Here is a 20,507-nt window from a genome sequence, read left to right as displayed (position 1 = left end):
TTTGTATCTCTCTTTTGGATTTATTTGCTGGTTTGGTCATCTTGGTGTCAAATCAAAACATTCTCTTGCCAAAATAGGCTTCAATGTGACCAGCAAGCATGGGATTCCAGCTTTGCAGTTTGATCTCTAGAAGAGGCAGGTGGAGAAGAAGGCAAACTCAGTCATGTCTGTCTGACCTCCTCATCCTCTTCACCCTGAATTAAATGCTGCTCCTTTTGGCCTGTGGGTTAGGTAGTTAAAGTTAAGACAAACAGGAATAAACATCCATTCATACATATGATGATGATGTCCTGATGATGACAATGATAATATTTTATGAATGACTTGAATAGGCTACTTGCTTCCCTGGGTCGTGATGATACAGTATACAGTGTATATATTTATATACTTAGCATATATATATATATGTGTGTGTTTTATTATTGTTGTTGATAAACTTGGTTGTCTCCACTGTGTCATTGCTAAGCATTTTTAGTGTTATAGTAGGTTATTTTAGATTTTTGTATGTTGATATATATTTTCTGTCTTCATTGTGCCAACCTTGAACCTTGAAATGTGTAATGTTTTTGTTGAGTTGAGCTTTGGTTCTTCCCCCTCAAGGATCCTCAAAACATGATTCCTCTGTAAAATAGCGCCTAAACTGTGAATGGCTGGACGTAAACTGTCAATCAAGAACTCGTTTTAAGAAGGCTACATACAGATGGGCGTGTCAGTTAGTATTATTATCAAAGGTCCCTCAGATGCACTGATTGGTTATTTTAAGGAGGGCAGGTTGCCGGCGTGGTAGATCTCACCTCCTCAGCACACTGGTGTCCCCATCCTTTCCTTTCTCGTCTTCCCGCTTCTGCGCAACCCGACCCGGCCAGACCTAGCTAGCCTGCCCCCTGTGTGTCTACCCCGTGTGAGCAGCATGTCTGAATACGGCGCTTTGCCGACTAACGGGGCCGGTGCTGGAATAAAAAAAGACGCTTTTGCAGATGCTGTACAACGAGCCAGACAGGTAACAGTTACAGAGAGGGTGGTGGGCCAGACTCGAGGCAGCTAGTTAGCTGGTGGGAATAACGTTACTATACACACCAGCTAGCTTGCCAGCAAGCTTGGCCGCGCTTCACGTTAGCCTTAGCTAACCAGCAACAGGACCTAGTTAGCTAGCTAGCTAGCTAGCTAGCTACTTGGGCAATGCCAGTAGCCAGGCCATTCATTAGGTTAGCTAGCTTGCGATATTGCCGAATCAATGGACAGGACAGCGTGGTATAGACTGTGGGCTGCGGTCGGCAAATTGGATCAATCTTGCATGAAAATAAAACTACTTGTCGCCACCATGATCGCTGGATTAGCTTGGTAGTTCGCACTAACGTTAACTCGCTAGGTCGTCCAAGTTGAGATAGGTAACGTTATGCTTATGAAGTTTCTACCCGCCGACCCTAAATGTATGTAACGGTTTAGCAAACTTGCATGATCAATGGCAATACCATGGCGTCATGACGAGGAAGGTCGACTGACTGACCAGATATATTAACTGTCAGATGTTACTGATAAGTCGTGTGGTGACTTGGAGATTTGATTTCAGTGCCTCTTGACTTTATCTCTCATGGTCAATGGCAGAGCGCTGTTACTGGATTTTGTACCAAGGTGTTGGTATCATCTGACGGTATCAAATGATTGTCCCTCTACATTCTAGCTACTTTAGTTGATGTAACCCATAACAAACACAAACGGGACAATTTAGCTTGTTTACTAGGCGCCAATTTGTTCTTTAGCTGTTAAACTGTCAGAGGTAATCGGGTTTTCTGTATTATAATCTGTAAATCGTGTGGCGTTGGCTGTGATCTCTTTATGTAAAATTACAGTTGAATTGGGTTAAAAGGTAACTTACTGATGCTTGTGAAGTTGAGATGTTGTCCTTTTTATTGTAATTTGTGCGTGTATTTCAAACAGCTGGCTTTATCCAGTGTTCCTGTCTTTCCAGATTGCAGCAAAGATTGGTGGAGATGCTGTCCCCCCAATGAGCAACAACGGAGGAGCAGAGAGCTATCCATTCCCACCACAGAAACGATCACTGGAAGATGCAGGTTGGAAGCCAATACAAATGGGCATTTTGCACACATTATTTCGCTCACATTGCAAGATTTACCTAGTTTTTTCTTGTTTTCAGATCAACCAGATGCTAAGAAGTTAGCACCACAGAGTGACAGAGATTCTGCAATGTGTAGGTTAAATATACACACATACTGCTCCTAGCACACACTCTCGGCTCATTTTCCATCACTAACCAATTTTTCTTTCCTTACAGCCATTGGAGCTCAGCTGGCTGCCCTGTCCCAACAAAGGTATATGATTGTTTTTTAGTGTTTCTTTTACATAAACACCTCTGGTGCTCATGGTTTTGACTCTGAGATAAGGAACTCAGTACATCTTTGTGTCTTACCCCTCTGCAGTGTTGCCAGGCCCTCCGCAATGACGGAAGAGTACAGGGTGCCTGACGGCATGGTCGGTCTCAGTGAGTACATGCACACACATTTCCCAGACCATATGCATGGTGTTTGTAATGGTGTTTTGTACATGTTAAAGGTAAAACCTAACAAGGTTTTCACTGTGTCCTCTTCAGTCATTGGCCGAGGAGGTGAGCAGATTAACAAATTACAACAGGATTCTGGCTGCAAGGTCCAGATTGCACCTGGTGAGTTATGTGCTAACCCCTGATTGGTTAAATCAACAACAAGTATAATAGATTTTGTAGTTGTTCTTGCATTGACACTTACATTATGTTTGTATGTATTTATTCTCAGACAGCGGGGGTCTTCCAGAAAGAAGCGTTTCTCTGACAGGAACAGTGGATTCCATACAGTAAGTTGGTGTTCATGCTAGGTCTGGTCAACTCTAACTCTTTAAGTCCCCTTTTCTCTATTGCAAGTCTTCTAACCTTGTGTTCAGACTGCATGCAACACCATTAACAAGTCACTGGAAGTCCGGTCATGTCCTATGGAGCTGAGTGACCAGGGAAACTCGACCAATGTGTGGACAGTCAACAAGCTTGTCGACAACAAGCTTGTTGGCCGTCAACAACCAATCTGATTTGCGTGCTTCCTTGTTTCCCTACCAATGTGATTTTTCATTCCTAGCAAGTGCAAAATGGGCGAGAAGTTGATTGCAGCCATTCAAAGCTTCCAAATTATCTACAGTTTTTTTTATTTGAAAAACTACAGGAATAAATGTCTCAAAAAAAGATGCTTGGAGAATACCTAAATTAGCGCTTGCCAGTTCACAATTTCAAAACAACAACGATATGACAGGCAATACCAGAGCAGCAAAGAATACATGGTTTGCCTGTTCAAAACTTTGTAGCAGCACAAGCCCTTTGCACTGCCCACATTCAGGGCATACAGACTGCGAGTGACTTGGTTGATGGGTCACTTTATACTGACTGCTGGTCTTGCGTTCCTCAATCATTTTCTCACCTTTCTTTCATTTCAATTTGCCCCAGGAAAGCCAAGAGGTTTCTAGACGAGATAGTGTCAAGGGGTCGTGGCACTCCACCCTCCTTCCATGAGTCGACCAATGGGCAGGCAGGTTCCATGCAGGAGATGATGATCCCTGCAGGCAAGGCCGGCCTCATTATTGGCAAAGGAGGAGAGACCATCAAACAGCTGCAGGTGAGACTCACATGGTCTCGTGCTATAACACTGGATTGATGATCACTTGATCGTTAGTGTGGTGCAAGGTGTTGCTGCGGCACGGCTATTAGGAGAAACAATGGTTAGAAGTGCTGGAATGACTTCTAGGTTGATTTACAATATAACATAATGGGAAAACACAGATTTTCTTTTAAGTGCAACGAGTGGACTAGGTCACATACTTGAGGAGAGATGCTGTTAATCTGTCATGTGTCTGTAATCAGTCTAACTTACCTCTTCCTTCTGCAACTTCCCAGGAGCGAGCTGGAGTGAAGATGATTCTGATTCAAGATGGCTCCCAGCCACCCAACATAGATAAACCCCTACGCATCATTGGAGACCCCTACAAAGTGCAGGTACTCTTGTGCACAGAGGAAATAGTCATTGCTGAGCAGGAATTTTTTTTTTTTTTTTTTGCCACTGTTTGTCCTCCCACTCACAGTGTCTTCCCTTCATGTCACTTTGTAGCAAGCAAAGGAGATGGTCAATGAGATTCTACGAGAGAGGGATCATGCAGGTTTCGGGGAAAGGAGTGAATATGGATCTAGGATGGGAGGAGGTGGCGGCGGCGGTGGCGGCGGCGGCGGCGGCATGGATGTAAGTATTTTTCATGTGCGTGTTTGCAGAATTTAAATCTGAAAAGCACAGTTAGAGGTAACTGCCATAGAAAAGGTCATGCCCCTCACTTGGCTACAGACGAGATCAGCTTTCATTACATCTTCCTGAACATGACTCAGAGTGTAGCCTCCTGACTGGTGATTGTATAATGAATCTTGAGCGGCAGTTTAACTAGCGGTGTGACTCAGCAGCCACATAGTTATTGGAAATGTCTGTTCTAATTCTATAGGTGCCTGTGCCTCGCCACTCTGTGGGAGTTGTGATCGGCCGGAACGGGGAAATGATCAAGAAGATCCAGAACGATGCTGGAGTGAAGATACAGTTTAAACCAGGTGAGCGCTCCCAATATTTCGGAAACCTAAAATGCATCATATTTCATAGATTGAATTACAGCCTCTTGTCCTCATCTTGCTCTAATTTATGTAGGGAACAATTACACGTTAACATACATGTTTGTTGTCCAGACACACATCAAAGATTGTATAAACCTTATTGAATCTTTGAGTCTTGTTCAAACTGTGCATGTGCCTACACATATTAAGCTTGACACACACAGCTTGACTTAGTGCTGTCCTCTGGTCTTACACTAAGTAATGTTGACACTAAGGACATCTGTGTGTCTGACCACAAAGCTGTTTTCAATGCACTTTTACCTCAGCCTACCCCTAACCAACATGCACCTGCCCACTCTTGTTTTTAACTCTACTGCTGCTCATAGGATTTCAGTGGTTTTTATGGCACATGTTTGGCACTAACTGCATAATTGCAATCTGAATTTTTAATGGTACCTGCCAGAACAGGCATAGGCAACCGTGTGCCACGGAGGCCAAAGTCTGCCTGTTTTCATTCTAACCAAAGACGACACCAGGTGATTTCACTGATTAGCACACCTTCAGAGGAACTAATCAGTGTAGGAATGAAAACCTGCATACACTCGGTTCAAAATGCAGCAGCTAGGATATTAACAGGTTGGTAGTGCTATAGTTCCATGTCACTCAAACTTCAGTGAAGCTAGTCAAAACTCCCCAGCTGAATGTAACAGAACTGTCAACATTTAGACCTGTAGGGATGGGAATTCTTCTTCTCTTCCTCTTCCATTCCCTCCTCTTGACATTTTCTTTTGCTCTGAATCTCTGTATTCCCCCCCAACCCGTTCTTTTGTCATTCCTTACAGATGATGGTGCAGGTCCTGATAAGATTGCCCACATTATGGGTCCTCCAGACAGATGTGAACATGCTGCCTCCATCATCAATGACCTGCTACAGAGCATCCGCGCCAGAGAGGAGGGTGGGCAGGGGGTAGGTACAGAGTGGAGAGGCAGGTGTTTGAGACTAGTGATGTTGTTGAATTGCCTACACTGAGTTTGCACAGAGCTTTCTACTGAAGAATATTTAAACCTGATGCGTGGTGTGTTTACTCTCCAGGGCCCCCCAGGTCCTCCCGGTACAGGAATGCCGCCTGGTGAGCGAGGCAGGGGTAGAGGCCAGGGGAACTGGGGTCCTCCGGGAGGAGAGATGACCTTCTCCATCCCAGCTCACAAATGCGGGCTTGTAATTGGCAGAGGTGGGGAGAATGTCAAGTCCATCAACCAACAGACGGGTGCGTTTGTGGAGATATCACGTCAGCCGCCGCCAAACGGTGACCCAAACTTCAAACTGTTCACCATCCGGGGGTCCCCACAACAGATCGACCATGCAAAGCAGCTGATAGAAGACAAGATAGAGGTACACACAAATGTCTCACAGAGCAGAAACACAGTTTAGCTCATAGGGCCAAAATAATTTTCAAGTTGGTAAATGATAGAAACAAATTTTCATACTTGTGTCTTGTCATCCTTAATTACTTGTACAATAATCAAATAGGCTTTTGATTCAGAATGGAACAAAAATGAAGAGATCATTGTAGGATATACATACATTTCTCACCTCCTTTTAAAAAAACGAAACGAAACAGGACGGACAAACTCCGTCTTTATTTTGTCACATGCAACCATCAACGCATGCACACACGTGCACGGCGGCCGGCACACACACACACACATGCTTCAGAATGGCGCCGTGAAATTTGTCCTCCGCGTTTCTCCCATCCTGGCTCGTCCTTCCTCCACGGGGCAGGCCAGGAGCGGTGGGCAGCTTACAGCGCCTGGGGACCAGCTTCTTTTGATTTTTATGTAACGCAGTACCATACTAGATTGAATAGTCTCTTCCCTCTGTCTTTGTCAGGGTCCGTTGTGTCCAGTGGGCCCTGGTCCAGGAGGCCCAGGCGGTCCAATGGGTCCCTATAATCCCAACCCTTACAACGCAGGGCCTCCTGGTGGCCCTCCACAGTAAGTACAACACACAGAAAACATTTTGATGCCAGATTTTTGAAGCTTCCCTCTGATAAGACTGCTTGATATAATTAAGCACCTTATGTCTTTCATGTGCCTCATGACTATGTCCTCTCCCTCTCTACAGCGGAGCCCCCCCTGGTGGTCACCAGTACAATCCTCAGGGTTGGGGAGGCGCCTACCAGCAGTGGCAAGCCCCAGCTCCACATGACCCCAGTGAGTCCATTGCTTGTTATCTCTCTCGTTATCTCTTGGAAACAGGAAAAAAGGGATAAGGGGTCGAACACTTTCCCCCCCTTTTTTCCTGTACTTGTTTCTTGTTTCTCTCCTCTAGCCTGTTCCCAGTCTTATCCTCATGTCCGTATCTTTTCTGTGGATCCCTCCTTCCTCCCTAACTTGTCTTTTCCCCCCTCCTAGGTAAGGCAGCAGCAGACCCCAACGCAGCATGGGCAGCCTACTATGCACAATACTACGGCCAGCAACCAGGGGGCGCTGTGTCAGGCCAGGCTCCAGCAGCTGCAGCAGCAGCACCAGGGGACCAGAGCCAAGCAGCGCAGACCCCTGGGGGCCAGCCGGACTACACTAAGGCTTGGGAAGAGTACTACAAGAAGATGGGCATGAGTAAGTGGGATCTGTTGACACATAATTTTGTCGAAGTGTACTTTAAAGTCGAGATGAAACGGCATTTCGAGAGTATCTAACTTCCGTATCGTGACGTATTTCCGAGTGAAACAGGAAAGACAGGCGGGACATAATGTTGGGAGGAATTTGATTTGAACTTTGAAAAGTGGGTGTGTCATAACACCCGAAGACACACCGAAGTACCATGCTGTTGCTAGCTAGCTAACTAATGAATCTTAGCTCTGTGCGCTAAAAGTTGAAGATTGATTGATGGGTGGATGTCATGATATTATTGGTTGAAATTGGTTATGGGCATGCTTACGTAAGCACATGGCATATTTTGTTTTAAAGGAAGAAAACATGATTGAATTTTGATATAACAATACAAAGAAATTGATTTTTTGTATTTTTTTTGGCATATATTGTTAAATAGATGCACAATATGACCGGGATGTGATCTAAAAGGGTTAGAAAGGCATTTTTCATTTCATCTCGACTTTAAATTTGGTTTACCTATGATCTTGCAAATATGTGGTTTGGATGGGTAAACTAAAAGTGTTTCTCGCTACCATGTTATTTCGTGGTTACTTGGGATGTTTCTGATTTGCCAAGTGCATCTCTTACTCAAATTGCCTGTGTGTGTATGTGCTTGCAGCCCAGCCTGGTGCAGGGGCAGCAGCAGCAGCAGCCCCAGGAACAGCAGCAACAGCAGGAGGAGCGGCTGCAGCTGGAGGCCAACAGGACTACAGTGCAGCCTGGGCTGAGTACTACAGACAACAGGCCGCCTACTACGGACAGGCAGGGCAGGCCCCTGGACAGGCAGCCACGCCACAGCAGGGACAACAGGTAGCACATTCATGTACACACACACAACCATTGTCTCACCTGCCAAGTGCTGGGAAGCCAAAAATGTTTATTTTTGCCTTTTTTTTTTTTTGGCATTTCTGACTTTATTAGATAGTTTATAGTGAAGAAAGACAGGAAAGATTGAGGAGAGAGGGGGGATGACATGTGACTAAGGTCCTGGTCTGGATTTGAACCCAGGACATCCCAGTTACGTGGTATGCATAATATAAATTTTTCATAGAAATATGTCACCCTACTTCTTTTCAGTGCTATTTTGAGTATAGGTCCCGTGTGAAACGGTCAATATAGAGACAAGCAGATTTAGAGTTTCAATTTAAAACATGCTCACCCACTTATGCAATGGATATTTTTTTGTGTGTTTGTCTTCACGCATTTTTTTCTTTTGGTGACCTCACCCTGGTTGCGTTCCTGTGTCCCCATGTGGGAATACCATTAAGTTTTCAACTAATGTTAGGCTAGATAACCATCCAGGCAGCGGAGAAACAGATGTTTAGATGCTACCGCTTTGTGCAGAGACAGAGTAACGGACAGCAACTCAATAGCCTGTTTTGATAGAGTCATTGTTTTGCTCTGATATAGCAAGCATTCAAATGTTATCGTTTCAAAAAACGTTTGTGTGACCGTTACTGATATATTCGCCAAAGGTAAATTTTACCAGCAGTTGGCACTTGGCAGGTATTAATTTTGGACCTTGCACATAACCACACATGTATTCATGTACTCGCAGCATAGTGGGAGAATTTGCACATCTTCAAACACAAAGCAAAGACCGATTTAAAATCCAGCATGTTTGTGATGTCTCATTTCAGGCCCAGTGAACTTGAGTGGCTCCGTCTTCTGCTTGGATGATCTCTTGGGGGGCTGTGATGGTTCTCTGGACTTAAGGCTCTTTCTTTCATGTTTTGTTTTGTTTTTGTTTTTCTGTCAAGAGATTCTCCTTTGGCTTTAATCACGAAAGACCTTGATTTGCTCATCCACCCAGGCATCTTCCATTCCCGACCTTCTCCTTGTCCAGTTTTAATATAAAATCAAAATTGAAGAAAGGGAAAAAGGAAACCTGTTTTGCTGATGAATTGAGCAAAGCGCCAAATAACTTGGGTTACCATTCAGTTTGTTCCTTCACTTCACTCTCACCTTGTCACCACATCTGATGAAATGAAAGGGTTTTTTAATGTGAAAGGGAAAGCATTTTTGCTTGCAAGCTAGCACAACGGCATCTGTACATGGACTCACATTTATGTAGCCTTTGTTTTTTTCTTTTCCCCAATTTCCTGAGGGCGAAAACTGTTGTCTAGCAGTATTTTGATTAGTACAAAAATTTATTATGTTTGTAAAAAAAAAATATAGCAAATGTGTTTTTGGTCTTTTTTTTTTTGCTCTTAGAGCTTTTTTAAAACTTTGATTCTTTTGAAACATTCCCAATGTTTTAGTTGCAGGTGTTTTTCTCCCTGCTAAAATGTTTAATTTTTATTTTTTGTTTTCCATTTCTTAGTTTCAAAAAGGGGGGCCATGTGTATCCGTCTGTATACAGTGTATGCTACTGAACAGAAAAATGTGTGCAAGTTGGCTATCTTAAGGCACTAACTATCCTATCCTTGGTCGTGTGTGAGCGAGTGTGTGAAACTCATGGCCCTCTATTTCTATTCACAACTTTATTGTTGGAAGACCTTGGTTTATTTTGTTCCAATAGGTCATGTTATTGTATGCTGATTTTTTTAATGTTATTTTTTACTGCTTGTTTTTAAATACTAAACAATAAAAACATTCAAATACACTGGTTTCTTGTGTGGTCCTTGCCAACATTGTATTTTTAGCTGCTTGTTCTCCATGTTAGACCCATAACCTAAGTCATTTCAGCCTGGTAAAATATATACTGTTTCCTATGGTGAAGGTGTTAGTGATAAAATGAAATAATTGCCTTTGTGTTAACTATAGGATGTCACCTCTGCTGTGCCCTGCCTTTGTTTGTTGATTGATGTGCCCACCAGCCAATGGGAGAGCTCCTCTACAGACTGTGAGCCAATCAGGAAGGCCTTGTGTCCAACGTTAGAAAACAGTCCAGTGGGAGATGGCGCCCAGCTCGAAATCAGAAAAGGACGATAACAAACAGAAATCTCAAAGAAAGCATAAAGACCATGTCGTCAAGCTTCTCACGCGTGGGAAGGTACGCATGAACCCACAAAATGCGTGGCGTAATACACGAGCCGAGCGAAAGACTGGTTCAGAAATACTGTAAGAAGTCCTCAGTGCCTCTGTCTGTGCAGAGGCTAGCTTGCTAACTAGCTAGCTAGATAACTCAAGATACAGTCGTAACATCCACGATTCTTCGTAAGATTACTGATCGTGCTTGGCAGGTGGCTAATTAATGTTACTAATTGTGAAAACCTGCACTGTTTCGTGGTTTCCAGCGCTGTTTCTTGGTGTCTGTGGCTCTTGGCTCAGTGAGCTAGTACTAGCTAGCCAGGCTCAGAGACATCTGAGTGCAACTGGATAATGTTAGCTTGTTAGCTTTGCTAGCTATTAAAGCTAATGTTAAATAACTTTCTGTTATTTTGCTCAGTCGACGCTGGCTTTAGCCATGTCGCAGGATTAACTTGCAGCGCTTGGCAGCTCAACAATCCAAATTTAGCCTTCAGACTTAAGGGCACTGCACCATTTTACTTGATAAACAAGTGACTTCAATAGGCCCAAACCTATTCGATGTCTTATTCTGCTGGACAGTGAATGGGAACTTCCTGTGTTGTTCAGCTTGTATTGTATCCAAAACCAGGATCAGTATTGTACTTATGTCAATATATTACCAAGACCTTAGTGTTTAACTCATTTCTATGCTTCATGTTGACTCAGTTTGATCCTACATGTATCCACACACTTCAATCCAGCTTACCACTCTCATCACTCTTTTCTGCCCCACAGCTGTCAGGTCACTTTTCTCAACGCCTGTTCAGGAAGCTCCCACCTCGCGTGTGTGTCCCCTTGAAGAACATTGTCAGCGAGGAGTTCCTTAGAGCAGGGTCAGTGTGTGTGTGTGTGTGTGTGTGTGTGTAAGTAATATGGGTCTGTGGACACTAAGCATGCAGACCTACCTTGACTTGTCTTACACATAGTACTGTAATATGCTCTATGACGCACATTCAGGCCACTCGATACAAAACATGTCTTTGTCTGAGTCTTTGCTGTGTGAATCAGGATTGTGTTTAACACAGGACTTTGATATCCTATCATGATGTGACCCTGCTAGTTGTCATTCTTTTCCCACTGAGTGTTTATCATGTCGAATGTGACTGAAGCTGAGCCATGGATTACAGTAATGCATACTCTGTTACCTCTTTGGTTCCAGGCACATCTTTCTTGGCTTCACCAAATGTGGGCGCTATGTTCTGTCCTACACCAGTGATTGTGGAGAAGATGATGATTTCTCTTTCTATACCTACCATCTCTATTGGTGGGAGTTCAACCTGCACAGCAGACTCAAACAGGTAAGAAATTTACACACTACCTGAAATGGCACCAGGGCCAGAGTGTATTCATTCAAGATATATATATATATATATATATATGTAAGTAAATGGAAGACTCCAATTAAATGTATTACCATGCAGGAGGATGCATGGATTATAATCATAGAGAATTCATGTTTGTGCAACTGTTATGTTAGAGGTCAGCTGAATGTAATGATATCTTGTCCTTTATCTCATCTCTTCTTGCCTCTCTTTTTCTTTTTCTCTCCAGGTCCACCATGTGCGACTTTTTGCAGGAGAGGAAATCTACAGTGACCTGTACCTTACTGTGTGTGAGTGGCCAAATGACCACTCCAAAATTGTCATCTTTGGCTTCAAGTAAGACATAATCAACTCATCCATCAATAGTCAAATGAAGCTGATTTTGCTAGAACTGTATTGTTGTTATGTGTATGAAATGATAACTTATGAGCAAGGTTTGAAGCTACATGTGTGTTAACGTGTGTGTGTGTGTGTGTCTCTACCTGCCAGTACGCGCAGTTCAAGCTCAGTCCTGATGAACCTTATGATGAGTGATGAGAACAACAGAGACATCTACATCACCATTGCTTCCATGCCTCCTCCTAAACCTTGCTCTCACTGCTGTCCAATTCCTTCAGCCACTACTATACGCACAGGTAAACACACACACAACACAACACAAACACACACTGCTGTGTTGACCTAACAACCTCTACCATATGCAGTGGATCACACAAACACACACATCACAAACCTGTGTCCTCTCTCTCTTGTCTTTCCCCTGCTCTCTCTCCAGGAAGTGGTGAGTGTCTGGAGCATGGCTATGTGCTCAACAGCAGGTACCAGGTGGTGTATCCCTTCCCCACCTTCCAGCCAGCTTTCCAGCTCAAGAAGGACCAGGTCATCCTGTTAAATACCAGCTACTCTCTGGTGGCCTGCGGCATCTCCCTCTGCCCAGGTAACACACACACACACACACACACACACACACACACAGTAGTATCAGCATATTTCTGTTTCTTTTTTTCTGGATGGGCAAATTCGTCACCATCCATTTAGCCAATTAGAGGCGTTCTATGTTTTGGAAAAAATAGCGGCGAACACAGAGACAACGGTACGACTGCAAGAAAAATAAAATGGAGAAAGTTGGGTATAACTTTGGGATGGTTGTAGGTGTTCCAGGTCAGTTTCTTATTTAATTTATACTGTATAGTCTTTCTTTTTTTCTGTGAAGTAGCACTGTTTAGAGCAAAGCCTCCCTGTACTTCTGCCTTGCCCACCATGTTGACATGTTGTCAGCTCAATCTATCCGTCAATAATTCTGTCTGTTTTCTGATGGATCAGTGTGGCTGCTGCCTTACAGTGTATCTCTCTCTCTCTGTGTCTCTCACAGGCGAGCAGGGTCAGTCATCTCAGATCCTTTACACAAAGGGAGCAGCTCCCCTGTCAGGTCAAGCCTCCGCGTCTTTCTCCTCCACCTCGTCATCCTCTTCTTCCGTGCTACCTCAGGGATCGCCCGAAACCAGACCGCCGTCCAGCAGGCCCAGTCCTTTTCCCCTGTCTCCCAGCCAGTCACAGGCAGCCGTGCGAGCCAGGGAGTTTGCCGCCGACCTCTTCAGGCGGGCCCAGGGAGGAGGAAGAGAAAACGAGGGGGAGGGAGAGAGGAGAAGAGCGGACGGTGCCGAAAAGGAGGTGGTGCACATTCCGGCGGACAAAGGGATAAGCGTAGAGACTCGGAGAGAGGAGGACGATTGTAGACGGAGGAGGGAGGAGGAGGACAGACGGACTAGTTTACCACAACCCTCGACGTCAGGTGGGAACCACAGTTTGCCGCAGCGCTCGGAACAGGTGATGTCTCCGGCCTCCTCCTCGTCTTCGTCCCCTCCGACCCCATCCTCATCCTCGTCGCAGGAGGCAGGCCCCAGTGAGCCTGGGTATGTCAACTACACACGCCTGCACTACCGCCTCCAGCAGCCGGGGGCAACAGAGCCGAACGCAGGAGGTGAGAGAGAGAGAGAGAGAGAGAGAGTGAGGGAGAAACGGAGAAAGAGAGAGAAGAGAATTTATTTTTAAAAACTCCTATCAGGTCAAGTCTGAAGCTGCTGGTCGTTGTGTCTCTCTCTTCCTCTACTTCTCTCTCTCTAGGTTATGAAGACGATAAGGTCCAGCTGCCTTTCACAGTCACTGATCTGAAGGGACGGAACCTGCAGCTGGTGACCGGGCCACACAACGGGCAGGTTTGTGTTCGTGCCAGTACTCGCTCGTTAGCGTTAGTTACAGTGTATCTTCAATCCAGCAACTGTTATTCGTCCACAGAGACTCCGGTGTAAAAGATTAAAAGATAAGGCCGGTGTTTTTTAATGCATTGCTTACCGTCAACAAATCCTATGAAAATAACAAAATCAACAATGCGTTTGCTCTACTCCCGTTACTTTCTGACTTCCCACGTACCGTTTTTAGCCGTCAACCCGGAAGTTATTGGCTCCAATTGTAAGCTAAAAACCGTGAAATACAGCTCACAAAGACATAGTTTCAATTTTAAAAATCGCTAACTGTTACCACGAAAAATCAGGCTGTTGTAGTTATTACCAAATCAAATTCAAATGGGAACAAATTCTTCATTACACTGGGGACTATTCGGTGCTACGGAACTACTTACCTGAGATCGCAAAGTGTTTACAGCCGGCTTATTAAGTTGTTTGAGGAAAAAGTCGGCTGGCCCAGTGCATCGTGATGATGAAATATGTTGCCCAGAGCAACGGCATGGCTCTTTGACGTGTTTTTAATCGTTTTTTTAATACAATGGAGTTCTATGGCTGCTGGGACATGGCTGCATTTGGCATCGGTTACATGGACAAGATTTGCTGGCAAAACAAAATCATTGCTGATTTTGTTATTTTCATAGGATTTGTTGACGGTAAGCAATGCATTAAAAAACACTGGCCTTATCCTTTAAGTACAAAAACTATTTATTTACTATAGGTGAATCCACAAGGTGGTATTTAATATCTAATAGAGGAGTAAAGTTGAATAACTAGGTAAAACAAATGTTAAGATGCAAGACAACTGTTTGGCTCCTATCTACTTGTTTTTATAACCTACACAAATACCGTTATATTCCAAAAGTAAACAAACACACGTGCAATAGAAAACTGTCAAAGGAGACAGTAACTACAATAAATTGTGATAAAAGTTTCAGTACAAGGAACTAGGGTGTACTACACTAACCAAACAGGTAAATAATTATCATCTACAGTTAATGAGAGAAATTAAGATTATAATTACAGTAAAGATAAGGAAGGAAAAAGCATACAAGTTATCTAATATAGGTTTGGCTCCTACACCTTGCATGGGAAGAAGGAAACAGGAAGAAGCATTGCTGTTTGAATATATTTTTAAACTCTGTAAAAGATGAGAGTTTGTGTGTTTTCTCCTGGTACTGGTGGTGCTGGAGAACGGGTGTGAGTTAGGGCGATGTGTTTTGTCTCTTGCAGAGTGTGTGTGTGGAGCAGTTGACTCTGGACTTTGAGTATCTTATCAATGAGGTGATCAGGAGCGACGCTGCCTGGGCCCCTCAGTTCTGCTCCTTCAGCGACTATGATGTTGTGATATTGGAGGTCAACACACACACACACACACACAGACATACATTCACACACAATCTGTCTTTCTCTCTCTCATAGTGCAGTAATCTTTTGTGTTATTTATTAACTGTCAATCTGCTCAGATTTGTCCATAATTATTTCTCCCCCTCACACCTTGCTCTGATTTGATTCATTTCTTAATATTTCAGATTCAGAAAATGAGAAAGAAAGAAGAAAAAAAAATGAAAGTGTAATCAAACCTGCAGTAATTTATTCAGTCAGCTATGAAATATAATCAGTTCTGTGGATATAGTTGAAATTATCCGTCCCTTCATAACACACACACAATTATTGACTTTCTGAGCAACAGGTTTCCCTCTGGTCATGAAATTTCTGGAATATCATGGTAGATTCCAGACAGGGAACGTCTGGGAATTTGATAAATTCTCAGGGGAAGTTAGGAAATATCAAGGAATGTTACAAACCAGTCACTTTACAGGAATCTACTAGAATGTATTTTCAGCTTTTTTCACACATTCATTGCATTAGATGGTTCAGCTGTTTTTATACATTGCACAGTCACTTCTCCACAGTAAGCCCAACTGTAGTGGAAACCAGACCGGTTGTCCCTGAAGAACTGAGCTGAAAAACAACATTAACACACCAGGAGGGAAGAACATTTTTAGGTCATGAAAGCACAAGACTTAGTTAGGGAGAGTCATGGGAAAGTCATGGAGTTTTACATCAGGGCCACGGTGGAAACCCCGCAGTAATATGTGTACTTGGTGTGTATCAGGTGTGTCCGGAGACCAACACTGTGATGATCAACATCGGCCTGCTGCTACTGGCCTTCTCCAACTCGGACGAGGAGCACTGCAGGTACCCGTCCGCCACACTGCTGTTCACTGTCCGCTATTCACCTTCAGCACTATATCTGCCATTCCTGTTTGCTTATCGTCTGTCAATAGCTGTGAATGCCTTTGGTCTTTGTATCTGCTGCTTCATTAACAACCATATATGACATTATTCTGCCCTCAGTAACCTTTTTTTTTTTTCTCAGTCTTTTTTTTAACAGTGTTTTTTATTGAATTTTCACATATATCATATACATATGGACACAAAATTATAAAACGGAGCTATAGTTCTCACATATTACATATTTAGCAGGTAAAAAATAAACATACAAAATAAATGGATAAATAAATAAGAGTAAATAAATATATAAAAGTTAAAGTAAAATAGTGCAGCAATGTAAAAGTTGACTGTACATTCTCACCTTCAAGAAACTCTAATAAGGGATTCCATATTCTTGTAAAGTCCATTCCATTGATGTCAGTCTCTCTAATGCAAGACTAGATGGCATTTCTTATACCCATATGTCTACAGAAGGCACATCCACCTTTTTCCAAAAAAGAGCTCCTGGCCTGAAGAAGTCTATCAAACATGACTGTTTCAAACTGACAGTAAAGTTTTTTTATTTTTTTCATCCTTTTTGTTCCCAGGCCAAACACCTACCATTCCAACCTGCAGGTCAGCTGGGACCTCAACACAGGAGTGTGCTGCACTGTTGGTGTCGGTGACCTTACAGAGGTCAAGGGTCAGACTAGGTGAGGAAGCCCCCCCCCCCCCCCCCCTCTGTCTCTCTCTAGCTCTGTTACGCTCTCTGTTCAGTTCATTCTGCTGAAGCCGTCTCTCTCTGTCTCTCTGTCAGTGGGAGTGTGTGGAGTTCCTACAGGAAGTCCTGTGTGAACACGGTGATGAAGTGGCTGGTTCCTGAGAGCAGCTCCCGCTACATCAATCGCATGACCAACGAAGCTCTGCACAAAGGTGAGTTTTACTTTTACACACACACGCACACACACACACACACACGCACACAGAGTTCTGATATCTACCACAAAACCTCCAATAAAGACCGGTCTTTAAAATATCAGATTTACCAAAAAGGAGTCTAAATTTGTGTAATATTGATAGCCTGAAATATTATTAAAACACTTCCAATATCACAAAATATATTACCAATATTATCTCGTTGCCATGGATACAGGCACTGCTGTGAAAGCCTTGAAATTCATTAGGCAAACATAACTCTACTGCTCAGATCGCTGTACAGCATTGTTCCTGTTTGTTAGTCAATACATGACACAGAGCTTTTTTTGCATTCACTCTTGTGGCTTTGGCAATTTTTGTTTTTATTCCGTTTTGACCAGTTTGTTCTGATAGCCTACTGCTACATTAACAATAATAAATCACATTTTTGATCAAGTAGTTAATTGTTTTGCATCATTATTTCAGCCAGATATTCATTATTATTATTATTAGTAGTAGTAGTAGTAGTATCTGACATTCAGTTGACTATACCAGTAATATTTTTAGACTATTGCAGCACAATTCTTCACAGAATACCAATAAATTCACATACCAGGTACTGTGGACCTGCCAAAAGAAATAATGGGTCTGGTGCTATGAGGCTTTGTGCTCTCCTGTTGAGGCAAATAAAGGCCCCGGCCATTACTGAAAGTTGTATGGTATTTGCAAACGTCAGCATTTGCGGTGTGAGTATGTAGATAAGAGTGAAATCAGATTAAAATCTCACTCCTCTTCTCATCTGTAGGCTCCTCCCTGCAAGTGCTAGCAGACAGCGACCGATGCACCTGGATTGTATTATGAAGGAGGGAGAAGGGACGTTTGCTCTGGACAGCAGCAGGCCACAAGTGTCAAAGGAACGGAGACAAGCGCACACACACATACACATCGACACTGCCTCATCTTTGGTGCAGAGCATGACCTTAATTTGGGGCGAAACTGCAAATGTTGTTCAATGATTACACTTTGATAACATGTAGTTATTACACCTGTCAAGTCAAATCTGTACAACTGAGCGAACGATGCTCTAGGTGGAATACTGTAAAGATGAAGTTGTAGAGGTGATCTGTGTTTAATCTTTTAGGTTAAATTTTTTTTTTTTGTTTTTTTATTGTGTACTGTATTATAGTATTGCAACCATCAACCAAGAGCTGGACTGAACAAAGATTTAGGATTTCGTTTTTGTTTTTATACATAAAGGTGTACTGTTACTCGAGTGCGAGTGTGTCTTTTGTGTAACTGATTGTATGGAATATCTGCACCTGTGTGGTGTTCACAAGGCAATTTCACCCATAGTGTGTGTGTGTGTGCAGGTGTGTGTATGGGTGCGTCCATGTGTGTTTAATATGTATGAAAAAGTTCACAGATTCTGCTGCTTCTGGACAAGTTGTTTTCTCGTCTGGCCTGGACCAGTTCAGTCCAGTATTGTTGATTCATATCTCCATGGTATTTATCAAAATGAAATTCAGTACTGCAGCACTTGTCCGTTAACATTGTAACATTGTCCTGCTTAGCCAGTTGACATCATGCTGTATGGCTACTGGGATGGAAGTGAGACCATGTTCTATTGGGGTATTTTTGTTAAAATAAAATGTTCAAAAGATTTGTTGTGTGTTGTTTAATTTTGTTTAAAAAAATGTGTTTTGATATGACCATTTGGACGGACAATCTATCACATGTAGGAGATCTGGTCTCATGAAGAAAAAGATCTTAGAGGTTTAGAGGGAGCAATCACATCATTTTAGTCAATGTTCAGAATAAAGCTACAAACTTCGATCACAAAGATTTCAAAGTACAAAGGTCTTCAAAAAGAACATCAAGAGAACATTTATAAAAGGTTCAGCAGCACAAATTAAGGACAGAATCCAAGTCAAACTTTTTTTATAAGAATACTGATACTGAAATGAGCAAACAACTGCTAGTCAGATTTCTGCCCTCACCAAACGTATAGACGCAAATATACCACTTTCATATTTAATGTTCTTTGAAATGATCATTTGGTAGAATCTGGGGTAGTGGGATTAACCTCCTGAAGGACGTCCCAGTTGTTTCCAACGGACCGAGGGCAAAACACGACCGCCTTCTATTTTTATACCACCTCCTTTTTCCCATCTGTCCCAAAGTCCAAGGCAACCTAACATCAACATCTGCTCTTGCCAGTTGAGGACAGTCTGGAGGCCTGAATGACTGTCCATCTTTAAAGTCACCATCTTCACGCACTTGGTCCATCATACAATAAAAATATAGTACTCTCAATACTCAATACTCTGGATAGTGGATATACCACAACATACGTCACTTAAGGCAATAATGGTTAAACAACATACAAATAGTTTGGATATATGACAATGTTCACAAAAGGTACATAATATACGTATCTACAATTTGCTCAACATATAGTTGCTATTATTTATTTAGATACCCAGAAAATAAACATCTACTAGTTTTATACTACAAAAACTGAGATAATATGACAGCATTTTAGCTGGTACATCTAGCTGGTCCTAAGGTTGCCATGGATACAGTGTTGTAAGTGCTGCTGATTGGCTGGGATAAGCTTTGGCTTTGTCCTGTGGCCCAATCATTGAGTAGCACTGTATCTGTGAAGGTCTGTATGGTGGTCGGGTATTACTTCAACAACCCTTTTAAGTATTCTGTCTGTCCAGTCTCTCCCCTGTGTGTGTGTGTGTGTGTGTGTGTATGTGTGTGTGTGTGTGTGTGTGTGTGTGTGAGAGAGAGAGAGAGGGTGAGAGTGAGCTTGAAAGAATAAATTGATGGACAATGGATGGATGAACAATAACAGGGTAACCCATAGACCTTGAATTGATAATGCTGATTGATACTGCTGTCATGGAAATCAGTGTTCACTTGGTGCATGGGTCTCAGAAAGCTGGTGTGTTACCATGGCGACGGAATCATTTGGATGAACATTCCAGCAGCAGTTGTGATGAACATTCTAACTTTCTGAGTCTCACGTTCTTTCCAAATATGGAACAATGGGCATCGTCAAAACTATATGGAGGCCATGTTAGGCGTACCGAAGGAAATGACCATGATGCACTAGGAAGTGTCCTTTCTATCCACTCAGGTTGTCACCTACTCAGATTTAATTATGGCTAGTAAATTTCATGACGAACACCAAAGACTACTTCACAGGACCTTCATTTATTGATCCAATGATACAGCTTAGAATACAAGCTTTTCAGGAATAGAAATCTCTCATAAAGGCACAGGTTATCTGTTAGTTGGCCAAATTGAAAAGAATTGACATTTGAAAAAAAAAGAAAAAAAAAAGTAAAATATGGCATCCACAAATATCTGTGTCAATCAAAATCCATGTGGCAACACCAGCCATTGTGCAGTATCACTCCAGATACTACTCTGAGATAAAAATTAGATATATAGCCTGTATCAGGCAGCGCCATTTAATAAAAAGTCCAGTTCACCTGCATAGTCACTGCTTTA

At 42.8% G+C, this 20,507-nt stretch overlaps 2 protein-coding genes across 3 annotated transcripts; both read left to right on the top strand.

The window, feature by feature from the left end:
- Nucleotides 1-832: 832 nt before the first annotated feature.
- khsrp (KH-type splicing regulatory protein) lies at nt 833-9,877 on the top strand. Its single transcript, XM_071915278.2, has 18 exons — nt 833-1,000; nt 1,970-2,072; nt 2,156-2,209; nt 2,294-2,330; nt 2,439-2,500; nt 2,609-2,680; nt 2,790-2,847; nt 3,485-3,653; nt 3,932-4,030; nt 4,143-4,271; nt 4,522-4,624; nt 5,467-5,591; nt 5,718-6,017; nt 6,516-6,619; nt 6,750-6,838; nt 7,040-7,243; nt 7,899-8,089; nt 8,920-9,877. Exons 1-18 carry the CDS (start codon nt 911-913, stop codon nt 8,926-8,928), a joined length of 1,998 nt encoding a protein of 665 aa, XP_071771379.1. The 5' UTR covers nt 833-910; the 3' UTR covers nt 8,929-9,877.
- A 266-nt stretch (nt 9,878-10,143) lies between these two features.
- Nucleotides 10,144-18,645, top strand: dcaf15 (DDB1 and CUL4 associated factor 15). Of its 2 annotated transcripts, XM_071915311.2 has the most exons (13): nt 10,144-10,274; nt 11,027-11,124; nt 11,451-11,589; nt 11,843-11,949; nt 12,103-12,248; nt 12,389-12,550; nt 12,986-13,594; nt 13,738-13,829; nt 15,087-15,209; nt 15,973-16,055; nt 16,679-16,783; nt 16,888-17,003; nt 17,791-18,645. In XM_071915311.2, the coding sequence occupies exons 1-13, from the start codon at nt 10,179-10,181 to the stop codon at nt 17,844-17,846; spliced, it is 1,932 nt and encodes a 643-aa protein (XP_071771412.1). In that variant the 5' UTR covers nt 10,144-10,178; the 3' UTR covers nt 17,847-18,645. The 2 variants fall into 2 exon arrangements, with proteins under 2 accessions (XP_071771412.1, XP_071771413.1); XM_071915312.2 differs by lacking the exon at nt 15,087-15,209.
- Nucleotides 18,646-20,507: the final 1,862 nt, after the last annotated feature.

Source organism: Centroberyx gerrardi, chromosome 3, assembly GCF_048128805.1.
Source record: "Centroberyx gerrardi isolate f3 chromosome 3, fCenGer3.hap1.cur.20231027, whole genome shotgun sequence".
Classification (NCBI taxonomy): domain Eukaryota; kingdom Metazoa; phylum Chordata; class Actinopteri; order Beryciformes; family Berycidae; genus Centroberyx; species Centroberyx gerrardi.
The sequence above is the reverse complement of the archived record's forward strand: the minus strand, read 5'-3'. Positions and strand labels throughout refer to the sequence as shown.